At 54.2% G+C, this 13,321-nt stretch overlaps 1 protein-coding gene across 7 annotated transcripts in view; it reads left to right on the top strand.

Moving 5' to 3' along the window:
- The window catches only part of CAMK2B (calcium/calmodulin dependent protein kinase II beta), a 147,740-nt gene that overhangs the window by 119,558 nt on the left and 14,861 nt on the right, over positions 1-13,321 (top strand). For 4 of the 7 annotated variants that reach the window (XM_074940232.1, XM_074940226.1, XM_074940230.1 and 1 more), the window contains one exon: positions 5,245-5,289. The exons of the other annotated variants lie outside the window; for them this stretch is intronic. In XM_074940232.1, the coding sequence (XP_074796333.1) occupies positions 5,245-5,289 (45 nt within the window). The remainder of the gene's footprint in view (positions 1-5,244; positions 5,290-13,321) is intronic. 7 annotated transcript variants of the gene reach the window in all.

Below are 13,321 nucleotides of genomic sequence, written 5' to 3'. Positions count from 1 at the left end.
GGGTCTATATAGCAGAGTCATCCGCAAATCGGGTAATAACTATTCCTGCCCATATACTCCCCAGGGGATCATTAATCATAAAGTTAAACGGGGTTGAGCTGCTAACGGGGGAGAGCCATTAGTACGTTTATAAATGTTTGACAAAGCTGCCCCCACCTTTACTTGTATGGTTCTCTTACCCACTGGAACCTTCTTCCTCTTATTCCAGTCGTGGGTAGTTTCTACAGCAAGCCTTCCCTCCGCTGCATGTCATGCTTTCTCGGTGTCCAAGAAGACAGCTGTCAGAAACGCTCCGTTCCTCCTGGGGTTTTGTATTTCTGCTTTTAATCTTACAGTCTGATCAGCTGTGCATCTTCCTTTCCTGAGTCTGCTCTGTACATAGTGTGTAATTTCGGTTTTTTTCCCAAGCACGCTACTAAGCTCTCATTTATCATTCTTTCTGTAATTTTGCAGACTAGATGGACACACATCAGGTCTCGTGTGTATTTTGCCAGGTTTTCCTATCAGTATAACCACCGCTTGCTTCCATTCACCGGTAGTATTCCTCTTCCCGGATATTATTGTATAATTTCAAAGAAACTCTTATGCTGCCTTCCAGTAGGTGCTTAAGCATTGCATTACATATGGTATCTTATACAGGGCTGTGTTTTTCCTCTTGTCTATTAGCTTTTTTGAGTTCCAGTGTGGTGAAATTTTCATTCAGTGTGTCCTCTTTAGATCACAGTTTTCTCCAGCAAACATTCTCTTTGCTTTGCTTTGGATCACTCCTAACTTTTTGGAACTCTGGCTAAAATGTCCCCTTTTTCCTGAGTTAGAACATTCAACTTTATCATTTACTCTAAGTCCAGGTCTAATCTGGTTTTGTTCTGTAACCCATTCATTTGTTTAACTGGTTTATCTCTCTCTGAATCCTTGGAATCTTTGTTCATTTTCCCATAATACTTTCTCCAAATCTCTCTTTGCCTTTTTAATAGTTCTTTGTGCCCCTGCTTTACATCTTTTACAGTTCATTAAGTCCTTGTTATTCATTGTACTTTTGGCACGTTTGTATGCCGTATTTCTTTCTTTACCTGCTGCTTGACAATCTTCATTCCACCAGGGAACTGAATTTCGGAGTTTGTGGCAATTCGGTATCTTACATATCGCTAGACTGGCTTCTGCTACCACTCCTTTCATTATATTGTCATGAAATTCCTCTCGATTATCACTTACACAATTGGTACTTAGGTACTCAGCGTTCCCAATTTGTTTTTCGAAGCCTCCAGGTAGGAATTCCTTCGGTGTTTTCAACATTACCTTGGCCTTGATATGTAATTAGCATAGGCAAGTGATCACTTCCCATTCCATCTTCTTCATAGTTTCCCAGCTGCATTACCTGGCCATATTGCTTGTTGCAATTCCCAGATCGAAACATGAAAAGTTCCATCCACCGAATGAAACCTGCAGAATTGAGCAATACCAGGTTGTACGTATCAGTGAAACGGTTCCAGGCATTTTGCCATTATAGTCAGTTTTCCTGCTTCCCCATAATTCATTATGGCGAGTAAGGTCTCCACAAATAATATACGGGCCTTCTTCCAATTCTAGATAGTTTCGTTTTTTTATCTGGGTTGTATGAAGCTGTTGTAATTCTGCAGAGGAATCTCACCAGTATTGTACTCAAAATGTAAGTTCTGCACGTCGATACCAACATAACTTAGACCTTCCTCCTCTTGGAATTTCTCCGTCACATCTGATTACATCATATCCCGAAAGCCTAAACATGAGTTTTCTCAGTAACCATGTTTCTTGGCCACACATCTCATCAGGTTTGTGTTCCCAGGTTTCAAACCCAGCTTTCTTTCATTCCCGGCCATGTGTTATTAAACTGTGTGCGTTCCAACAAAAAAAACCCCGTGTTGTTTAAACTACATTATTACCGTCATTTAAAATTGCATGCATGCGGTCTATCGAGAGATTGCCGATATGCAAATACTTTCCGGTTGCTCTTGTTGTCGTTTTTAATGTTTCAGTCACCTTCTTCCCTGTTCTGTAAACTGCAATTAGTCACTTTGGTCATAAAAAGAAAAAGGGTACTTGTGGCACCTTAGAGACTAACCAATTTATTTGAGCATAAGCTTTCGTGAGCTACAGCTCACTTCATCGGATGCATACTGTGGAAAGTGTAGAAGATCTTTTTATATACACACAAAGCATGAAAAAATACCTCCTCCCACCCCACTCTCCTGCTGCTAATAGCTTATCTAAAGTGATCACTCTCCTTACAATGTGTATGATAATCAAGTTGGGCCATTTCCAGCACAAATCCAGGTTTTCTCACCTCCCCCCCCCACACACACAAACCCAGAGAAAACCTGGATTTGTGCTGGAAATGGCCCAACTTGATTATCATACACATTGTAAGGAGAGTGATCACTTTAGATAAGCTATTAGCAGCAGGAGAGTGGGGTGGGAGGAGGTATTTTTTCATGCTTTGTGTGTATATAAAAAGATCTTCTACACTTTCCACAGTATGCATCCGATGAAGTGAGCTGTAGCTCACGAAAGCTTATGCTCAAATAAATTGGTTAGTCTCTAAGGTGCCACAAGTCCTCCTTTTCTTTTTGCGAATACAGACTAACACGGCTGCTACTCTGAAATTGGTCAGAAAAGCTATCCACTTCTCTTTGCCTGCAAACGGTGCAGCTTCATCAATTCGCCTTATATCATCTTCCCTGCCCTGAACTGCTTGGTGTTGTACCAGGAGCTCGTTCTCCTCCTCCTCCAAATTCCGATGTGACTATTTTGTGTTAGCATCTGTGCTGGATGTTTTATGGACCGTTTTCATTTTCTGTCTCTCTCTAGCTTGTTCTGCGGCCACACACCCTTCGTGTGCCGCGCTGGGTTTACAACTTCCGCGCTGTAGCTGTTTTCTTCCCCCACCGTTCTCAGATGAGTGTTCTCCACCTTTACCACCCCTCGTTTTCCCCTGACAGGCAGCAAAGGGGCCGGGGTACATGGTTTAACCCAGCAGAGTTGAGTTCCTGTCAGGTAGCGTTGCAGCTTTAAATGTTACTCAGACAACTGTGGATGGCTTATGGTCTCCCCCTCTCCTGCTAATCAGCACTCGATCCTCACTTATCCCCTTTTTAATTACATCCTCAGCCCTGCCTAGTGGAACCCTGTACGTTACCCGTCTTGCTTCTGTCATAAACTTAGGTAGCTGGCAAATTACTTTTATTGCACATAAAATTCTAGTTTTAAGAAGTTTCTCGCCCTGTTCCTCATGTGTCCGTTCTCCTACTAAATTGCCACCTTGCCTGCTTTGAGCTCATCCTAGATCTCTGATATTGCACCTAATCCATTCTGCTGTTTTCAAGGGATTAACATCTCCCAGCATCAGCATAAGATGTCGATCCTTTTCCTTACTCATGTTTCCATCCCCGTCTGCTCCCTGTCCTTCAGAGACAGATCTTTCTATTCTTCCCAATCTGAAGCTATTCGTCATCCCTTGCTGCTTCTCCCTCTCAGCCTGGATTTCCAGCTCCGTTCAGCCAGCCAGCTGCCAGCCCAAGCCCCGGCTCTCAGCCTCTCCCAGCCTACCCGGCCAGCCCTCTTCTGTTCTCAGCTTGCTGGCTTTATACCAGCTCAGCCTGCCTCTCATCATCAGTTAGCTTTTCAGGCTGTCCCCCCAGGTGCAGCCTAACAATCTGCTCTGCCCTGTCAGGTGGACACCCCATCACAAGGCTTCTATAATCAGCAAGCACAATTTGACCTTTAGGGCTAAACCCAGCCTGGGGATCTCTTGCTGTCCATCTAGAAACACCTTGCCCCCCGCCCCGAGTCCATGCAGCATAGAGTTAACCCCAAACAAAAGGAACTAGGTCTTAGCCCCTTCCTGCCATATGCTCTGAGCTGCAAATGCAGCTGATGGGAGAAGTCTGCTTGCAAGACTCATCTTCACAGATGAGCAGAAAAGCCTCGGGTCTTGAGTTCTTTTGCTGATGATCTGGAAGTGGGGAGTTCCCAGTTGTACAACCCCCCCTGTCGTCTGTCCAGTGCCCATGGGGCGTGTACATCCCGAACACTTTCCAAAGGGGCATGACAATTTCTGTGAAAGAGCAGCTCTTCACACTCCGTCATGTCCCTCTCCTGCATGGCGATTCGCGCCCCCACCGAGGCACACGATGCAGCCGCTCAAGTGTTACACCACATGGTGGACCAGGCATATGACGAGTGAGATTAAGGCAGGCAGCAGCTCACCAGCGTTCAATGGTGCAGACGTTTTCTGGTCATTCCAATACCTGTTTCATCAATATGAACCCACATGTGAGCCAGAGAGAGTCCAGCTGTGTGGCTGATGAGACACAGGGACTTTGCTGGCAGCCCTTTACTCCCAGGTAAGCGCATGGTAAAGTTCCCGCGACCCCGCCACGTTCCGGCAAAGGTTAGAGCTCTGTGCCGCCGACCTGCAAGCCCTTGGGTGCCGAGAGAGGTGAGGGCCGCACATCCCGAACACAAGGCTGCAGTAAAGACAGTCCCCCGGCTGGAGGGCCGGCAGGGCCCTTCCCCTCTGGCTGGACCCAGGCTCCTTCAAGGCTGAGACCTGGGCTGGCTGATGATCGCTGAGAGCGCTCCCCAGAGACAGGCGCATTGAAAGGGCCATTCCTTCCATGCTTGGGCAACTAGCTGCCTTCCCGACGGCATATGGAGCAGGGTGCCCCTTCCCTGTGAGTGGCACTGGCCTTGCACTCGAGACCACTCTTGGGCTCATGGGGACTTGCAGGGCTCCCTGGGGCAGCCTGTATTTGGGTGCTGGCAACACAGATCCCCAGCAGCCCTGCCTCCTTCCTGCCATGCCTCCCGCCTCAGAGGGCTCTGATCCAATTTCAGCTTCACGCTCTCCATTTCCTCCCCACCCCCTTCGCCTAGATGCTCACGCCGCCCTCGCCATGGCTTGGGCTATGAGTCAGTTTCATTCATGGAGATCCAGCCCCCCCCCGTTTCTCTCTTCCTGGTTTACTCTGCCACTCTCTGTTTTTTTAATCATTTGCCTTTTGCTGAACTAATTACTTTTTGCTTTTCTCCCTCCATCCTACCTCCTCCCTGCTCTCTTCTGGGTCCGTCCCCCCTCCGTCTCCCCCCTTCCCCTTCACGTTCTTGTCACCATTTTCTGATCCATCTTTCCCTCTCTTCCAACGACGACTGTGTTGTTTTTTCCTTCCTTTCTGTCTCTCTTCTCCTTCCTCTGTCTCTCTTCCATAGGAGCCTCAAACCACCGTTATCCATAACCCCGTGGACGGCATTAAGGTACTGGTGCCTGTCTTTCCTTTGCCCTTGGCCCCGTTGCGAGCTTGGATAGGTTCTGACACAGCTGTGCGCTCTCCCCTCCGGGGACCGAGCCTGGGCTAAGGCTTTTCCTCCTTAGCGTGCTCCGGTCTCTCTCTGGAGCGTAAGAGAACAGGAGTTGGGTGCCCCTCGGGGAGCTGTCCAGGGGAGTAGATTGGCCCTGAACCGAAGCCGTCCCATCAGACGCTTCCGCTGGGCATCGGCCTCCTTGCAGAGGAGCGGGGTCTGTGGGTGAGCAGGCTGGAGGGTAGACCCTGGATGTACACTGGGGAGCTTGGGGGAAACCTTGCCCCCCAGTGCAGTCGGTGGGAGTTTTGCTGTTCGCTCCCACCAGGTCTGTGGAATTGCTGCTAACAGCGAGAGATGACCCCCCGTCCCGCCCCGGGCCGCCCCTCCTCATCCGCATTGTTACCAATCAGGCACGAACGCCCCTGACGTCGGTGGGGAGATGCCAGCTGGGGGCTCTGCCTCCCGTTCTGCTCCAGCCTTAGTGGCTCAGGGTTCAGAGCCCCATGGGGGCATTGGGGTCCGTGCTTGGAGCATGCGCTGGCTGCCTCTCGGAGGGAGAGGTGCATGGTGTATTGCTGGGCGTGCCCCTCTGCGTGCTCCTCACCCTGCAGCAGCAGGCCTAGAGCCATGTTTATAGTCGCAGAACCGGGGTCTGGGGGAGTCTGGCTATGCAGGGGGCGGGGGTGGGTTCGTTGGCCAGTGGGGCACTTGCTCAGGGTTGGGAGAGGGGTGGGGAGCCTCTGCTCTGACCCCAGAGGAGCCAGTCCGAGAGCAGAGATCCTGAGCCAGCTCCGAGCACAGCCACGGAGAGGAAAGTGAGCAGACAGCCCAAGAGCTGGGACTGGCTGAGGACTGACAAACTCCCTCCATGCCACGTTCATCCATTGCTCTCACACAGCCCCAACCTCTGCCCAAGCCTGCATCTCGTCCTCACCCATCCTCCGCTGCAGGGATTTATCTTTCCTTGACATCCCCGACTTCCGACTCATTCCCTCGGCACATCTGGCCATACTCACTCCCCGGGGCGGGGGACACAGGCAGATTCACACTTTGCAATTCCCTGCCCTCTGTCCCCTCCTGCCCACTTGGCCCAGCTGTCTGACACTGCAGCCTCCTGCCTCGCTGGGCAGTGCATTCGCGGCGAAGGGTGTGCAGGATCAGGCCCTTCGGAGCTAATCCATTGCCCCAGCGCTGTATCTACCTCAGTGTCCCCTTGACTGGAGTTTCCACCTTCCTGTGCAGCTTTTGTAAATAGCCTGATTGGTCCCTTATCCCGGTCTGTGGGGCCAGTGCCCCGTGGCTTGACTGATCCCAAGCCGAGAGTGCTGTTCAGGGAACACCCCGTGGGCCATAGGCTGCTTCCCCCGGCATCAACCTGCCCCCAGCGCAGCCCCATTGACTTCGGGGGAGCAACGCCTAATTTGTGTCGACAGCCGGGAGAGCAGGATGCTGCTATAGCTGATGGCATGTCCCCAGTGCGGGCCGTGTATCAAGGGACCTGGGGTCAGCCCTGGCAGGTGTGCGCCCACCAGGGACCAGTACGTCCCCAGGTAGGGCATTGCAGTTCCTCTGCTCCCTTTGCCCCCCTGAGGAATACAAAAGGAGCGGGGCCTGGACCCTGCCCCAGCATCTGGGCTAGACACACCAATCACCCAGCGTCCGTAAGGAGTTGCTTTTTAAGGAGCTTGTCTCTTAAAGGTGCCCTGCACCGGCCGGGTCTGTGCCCTTGGTTTGGTTCTCTGGGACGGATAAAAAAGGGCTGCAAAGCCGGGGGGATTCTCACACTCCCCCTTAGTTCACTGAGCTTCACTCTGCTCTGATTCGTGCTGTCACAATCCGGCTGGGTCGCCGGTCGCCGCAGAGACTCCAGGGCAGAGGGGCTTTCTACATCACACGGAAACCACCAGGAGCACAGAGCCAGTTTTGTTCCCCTTCGTGCATTGCAGAAATTCGGTGGAGAAACAGGCAGCCTCTTAGCCGCTTTCCTCACCGCGTAAGTGAACGAACAAGGGAAGGTGGAGCGAGCAGGACCTGGCCTATTGTCTCCAGAGACCTTTTTGTCTCATTGTCCAGGTGGCACAAGGTGGCCTTGCCATGCAGGTTGTTCTGCCCTGGACAGCAAACTTGGCAGCTGGTGTCGCTCAGAGGGAAGCTGGCATCTCTGTTCCAGTTGAGGGGGCAGCGGGAGGTTTAAGGGCCTTTTCCCTGGCCGAGCTGTGGCTTGATGATTCTAAAATTTTACTGCGGGGTGGGGGGAGGGGAGAAGGGCTTTGTTCCCACCGTGCAAGTCTGGCAGATCGGCCCAATAATTAGCTGCGTCTCAGTTACTCTAAGGGAAGGCAACTCGTGGCAGGGCATAGACGGGACTTGGGTCTGGTTCTCCATTGCCCCACGCCACATTGCGGCCCGAGGGCTGGCGATTGCCTACCAAGCAATGGAAGGCGTGGTGTGAATAGCGAGGCCACAGAGGGATAGTGTGCCATACGGAGCAGCATTGTTACAAAGGCTCCTGGGGGAGACCGGGCGATCTAATGGGTCTTGTCTAGCTCCTGAAGGCCAGGGCATGGGGCTGGCTGCATGGTTTTGCACGTTCTTCTCGCTGAAGGGGCTGGCTAGCTCAGAGCGTTGGTAATGGCGCTGGAGCCTTGGTCGCTGGCTTGAATTCAGGCTCCTTCGCTGCGTGGTGGTGTACGTTGGTGGCCAGATGGCCCCGTCCTTTAGACACGAAGCCGAGGCCTTGGTCTTGCCTGGGCGCGTCCTGCCCATCTTCGTTGGTGGGGCTCGCAGCCCAGGCTGGCGTGATACCCGTCTGCACAGGCTGGGAAGCGCTCGTGTCCGACAACTTTTCAGAGCAGGTCTTCTCAGTGGGCCCAGGACGAGAGGGGGCTCCCAGCAAAACGCCTCACTCGAGCTGTTCCTTCCCCTTAACCCAAGAGACTGGCCGTGCATTAAACTAGCCAGAAGATGCTGTAACTGGGGCGGTTCCTCTCCTTCCCCTTCCGTGCTGACTGAGGCTGGCCTCCAGGCTCTCAGCTAAGGTCACGTCTTCCCAGGACCCCCCCCGCCGGAGCTGGTATTGTTCCTGGGGTCGGGACACGACAGGGGATTTTCCAACACAGGCGACAGCTGCCTGGAGAGAGAGTGGGAAATGTTTGCTGTCCAGTCAAGTCCGGACGCAGCCACCTGACGTAAATGCGTCTGGAAAAGGGCAGATCCCGTTTTCCCTTCGTTCTGGAGGGCTGTGCAATCCACCCTCCTTCCCCAGAGCCTCTTGCGGGGGGAAGACCCTGGCCGCACGCTGCTCCTGCCTCCCTGCTGATGGCGGGGAAGGTGGGGCTCAGGGTTGGGCTGCATGGAACCCTGATCCAGAGCACCAGTGGACGGAGCTCGGGGGGGCGCCCAAGGAAGGGTTCTGGGGAGGGCTGTCGGCCCAGAGTCAAAGGGCAGCTTTTCTCCCTGCAGTCCTGCCTGGCGCTGCCAGGGGTCCCTGGCCCCGTTCCCGGTCCTTCCCTGCCGCACCAGCGCTGGAGGGGCAGGGCTGCAGGCAGGTGGCACGAGTGGGAGCCTCAAGAGAGACCTGGCTACCGTGAGCCATGCCTGAGTCCCCCCCGGGCTAGCTAGCAGCAGTGCCCCTCGTTCAGGAGCGTCAGGGCAAGCAGAACTCCCCGCCCCGATACCACGGTGAGGGGCTTGGGGCCAGATCTTCAGCTGACTAGATTGTGCCTGACTGCCATCGTGGGCACAGCTGTTCCGGGCCACTCCCGTTCACTCCAGGGGGGAATTAAGGCCCCACTGGGGGAAGATACATCTTCCTAAAGGCCCCAACAGGGAAGGTCACAGACTTGGTCATAGCGTGGGTTGGGGGCCTGGATCTGTGGGGCCTGGGGGGTGTGTGATGAAGCGGGACTGTCCTTAATGTTGCCTCTGGATATTGTGGGGGTGCCTCAGTTTCCCCTATGCAGTTCTTAAGTATCTAGGTGGTGGGATAAGGGTGTATGATGGTTGCAGAGCCCTAGAGGGCAGGTGTGTGCAGGAGTCTGGACACAGAGAATGGCCGACACCCTGTTTCCCGGTAACTGATGGCCTGGCCCTTCCCCCCTGCAAGGTGAGAGCTGAAGGGTTGGAGAACAAAGGAATCCGGTGACCTCCTGGCCTGGGAAAGGGACAAAGCCCAGAGGAGGAGGGGCTGGAGGGAGTTTCAGTTTGGGGCTGGCTGGGGACATGGAGTGAAGTGCAGACGGGGTTGTCTGACTCACTGCCCCCCCCCCAATGGACTCTGCTGAGGGGTCCTGTTCTCTGCACCTACAAGCTCTGTTTTAGACCCTGTTCCTGTCGTCTAATAAACCTTCTGTTTTACTGGCTGGCTGAGAGTCACGTCTGACTGCGGAGTTGGGGGGCAGGACCCTCTGGCTTCCCCAGGACCCCCCCCCGGGGCGGACTCATTGTTGGAAGCGCACGGAGGGGCAGGGGATGCTGAATGCTCCGAGGTCAGACCCAGGAAGGTGGAAGCTGTGTGAGCTTTTTGCCCTGAAGACAGGCTGCTCACAGAAAGGAGATTCCCCCAGAGTCTTCACTGGCTTCGTAGGGAGCAGTTCCAGAGCATCACCCGGGGACTCCGTGACAACTGGTGGCAGCGGTGGGATGTACTGCACCCCGTGGATGGCACTTCCTGCAGTAAGTGACTGGGGAGCAGTAAAACGAAGGAGGATTGACGAGGACCAGGCATGCTGAAGGCTCAGAGAGGAGTGGTTTCGGGGGGCGGTTAACCCCTGGGAGTGTGTGACCAGCGAGAAGGACTGTGCAGTAATGGGGTCCCCCTGGGGACTGCGGTGAGCAGTCTCAGGGGTGGAGGAGCCTTCAGCTTGGCCCTGGGAGAGAGAAGGACTTTTGCAGTAACAGGGTTCCCCTGGGGATTGCAGCGAGCGGTCCCAGGGGCGGAGGAGTCTGCAGCTCGACCCTGGCAAAGAGGTGGTGACCTCGAGAAGGGCTGGCACACTAGGGGTTCTCCCTGGAAACCGTGGGGAGCTGAGAGCACACGGGCCTGTGAGTCCACAACAACTTGGGAACAGCGGAGTGATGGCCTGTCACCGTCTCCTTAAGAAGGACATTGTAACCCTGTGCAGAAAGAGAGGGTTACACATTGGAAAGTTCACCAAAGCACAGTTAATCGTGCAGCTGGAGGAGGATGACCGCTCTAAGGAGCAGATTTTTGACCCAAATGGGGCTATCGCAGGATCTGGGAGCAGCTGGAGTGGTAGCCAGGCATCCCCAAGACTCCAGTCCCCGACCAGACGAGGGTCTTCACGATCGGGTTCCCCATCCGCGGCTCGGAGACGGACAGGATTGGAGCTGAGTCCGAGAGAGCAAGAGGACTGTGAGAGACAGCGAGAGCCCGAGAAGGAGCTGCAGAAGCAGCAGCAGCATGAACTGGCGATGGGGGAGCGGAGAGGCCTAGGGGACCCCCCAGGGGTGAGTGGGGATAGACCCCGGGGGGCCAGTTCCGCAGGGAACCTCGAGACTAAATTGCTGCCCCTGGTTAAGGAGGGGGGGGGATGTGGATGCCACCTTACTGCCTTTGAGCAGGCTGGAGATTTGAACCAGGGGGACCCTGCGGAAAAGCCCCGGTGTCTAGCTCCCTTGCTGGGTCCCAAGGCCATAGACTCCATCAGCCAGATGGGTGGGGAGGTGGACAGGCTCCCACTCCTGACCCCAACCTATATGTCTGTGTGGAGTTTCCTGGGTCCAGGCCCCTCGGACCCCCAGTGGGAGCGGAAGGTGATGGTCAATGGGGAGACATTCCTGGGGTGGCGAGATCCTGGGACAGAGAGAACGGTTGTCAGACCCTGGGTGATGCAGCCTCAGAGGCTGAGGTGCTGGGTGAGCTGGGTGAGGGTCCCAGGGACGAAGCCCCTCACCCTGCCTATGGCCCAGATCCCTGTGCAGACCCAGGAGGGGTGGGGCTGGCTGGTTGTTGGGGTTCTCCAGGATACCAGCTGCGAGACCCTGTTGTGGGGTGACTGTGTCTCTTTGGGACAGGATCCAGGCCCTGCTCCGGTAACTGCCGAGGGTTTGAATTTGAATCCAGGGAACCATTCGGTGGAGAGGGAAATGGTCAGTGAAAATGCAGATGACCTGGCTGGCAGCAGGGAGGAGCCGCTAGGCTCAGGCTACCTGCCTGCCTGTAACCAGACCCCTGGGGCTTGGTGGGACAGAGAGATGATCCATGCCCCCTTGCACACCGGAGAGGGGGGCTCAGGCTGGCTCTGATGCAGTGAGGAAAGCAGTGAGCTCGCTGCCTACCCCCATTGGGACAGCAAGGGCAGCGCTGAGCACAGTGGGAGCTGAGACCCCAGCTGAGTGGGGGGAGACACAGGCAGGGCAGGGGATCTGTTGGGAGTGGCAAGGTGCTTGGTAAGGAAAGTCTGGATGAGCCCAGAGCCTTGTGAGCTGATGGCTGTGTCTAGTCAGCAGGGTGGGAAGGCCAGGAGAGTGGAAGATGAGTGTCCTTGGACCTTACCTGTTAGCTGGGTGGAGAATTGTGACAGTGAAGGAAACATGCCTGTGTCTGTCAGGGGTGTTGACTTGCCTATGGAGGGAGCTACCCTGGTCTCCAAGCAGTTGTCTGTGACCAGCCCTGTGTGCTGGGACCAGGGGAATGAGATCCCAAGCTGTGTGTCTGGGAAAGGAGAAAGTGTGTCCGGCTCTTCTTTGTCTGTGGAGCAGACAGAAGGGGCCTTTCAGCCTGTGATGGTTGAGGGTCGTGCAGTTGTCTCAGAGCTGGTTCTGGATTCAGCTAAAGCCCAGGAAGGGAAGGGTCGTAAGTTTGTGTCTGCTCGGGAGAATGGCCCTGTGTGAAGGTGATGTGATTGTGTTACCTACTGAGGGTGTGGAAACCTGTAGCAAGAAGGAAAAGATTCCTGAACTTGTGTGTGGCAAAGGGAAGGAGAATGCTTCTGACCTTTTATCTAGGAAGTCTGTAAGTTTGCCTGAAAGGGGATTGTGTAGGAATCCGCCGGATGGGCCACAGGTAATTCTGGATGTAAGGGAGACCCAGAAAGAGTCTGTTGTTGCTCAGGAAAGTGTTCCTCTAGAGCAAGCCCTCGGTGAAGAGGGTAAGAGCAGAATTTCTGTAAGGGGTGAATTGTTGCATAGAAAAGCCCTAGGGAAAGGAATCCTCATGGAGTCTTTGCAAGCAGTTTACTGCAACTGAAGGGTGTGAAAGTGATTTAATCAAGTAAGTTTCAGTTCCTAACAGCCAGAAATTTTCTGTTGTGAATGGATCCACTGACTTTCCTGTTGAAGGATCCAGTGTGGATAGCTCTGAGAAGGTCTCAGATGGAGTGAAAGCTGTTAAGAAAGTTGAACATTATAACCTATAACCAAGTGGCTGTGTTGGGCCAGCTTGTTGGGGAGACAAGGTTGTTGAGAGAGGAATGTCTTCATGCTAGTTCTGTAAGTGAACAGTATGTGGCCCAGGTCAAGATGGGGGCTCTTAACCAAGAGAGCCTGAATTGCAGCCCTCCAGACTAGAGCGCTGGGAGAAGACCCGATCCCAGTTTGACCCCCGGGGGTTTTGGGGTGGCAAAAGGGCATGGGCCGCATAAACCTTCCCACATGCGGCATGCGAGTGCTATCGACCACCCCTGACCTAAGGGAGGGCGTGAAACTGGAAGGGCCTGGTGTAACTCCCACCAAGGAACAGGAGAGATGCTGGGGCATCCATGGGAACGTTGGTGGCTTTGAACTTCCCCAGGTCACCGGCTAAAGTGACCCCGCTCAGTTCGGTCTCGAAGGGGGGAGAGATGTGACGAAGCGGGACTGTTCTTAATGTTTCCTCTGAATAGTGTTGGGGTGCCTCAGTTTCCCCTATGCAGTTCTTAAGTATCTAGGTGGTGGAATAAGGGTGTATGATGGTTGCAGAGCCCTAGAGGGCAGGTGTGTGCAGGAGTCTGGATACAGAGAATGGCCGACACCCTGTTTCCTG

This window comes from Natator depressus, chromosome 26 (assembly GCF_965152275.1).
Source record: "Natator depressus isolate rNatDep1 chromosome 26, rNatDep2.hap1, whole genome shotgun sequence".
Lineage (NCBI taxonomy): Eukaryota > Metazoa > Chordata > Testudines > Cheloniidae > Natator > Natator depressus.
The sequence above is the reverse complement of the archived record's forward strand: the minus strand, read 5'-3'. Positions and strand labels throughout refer to the sequence as shown.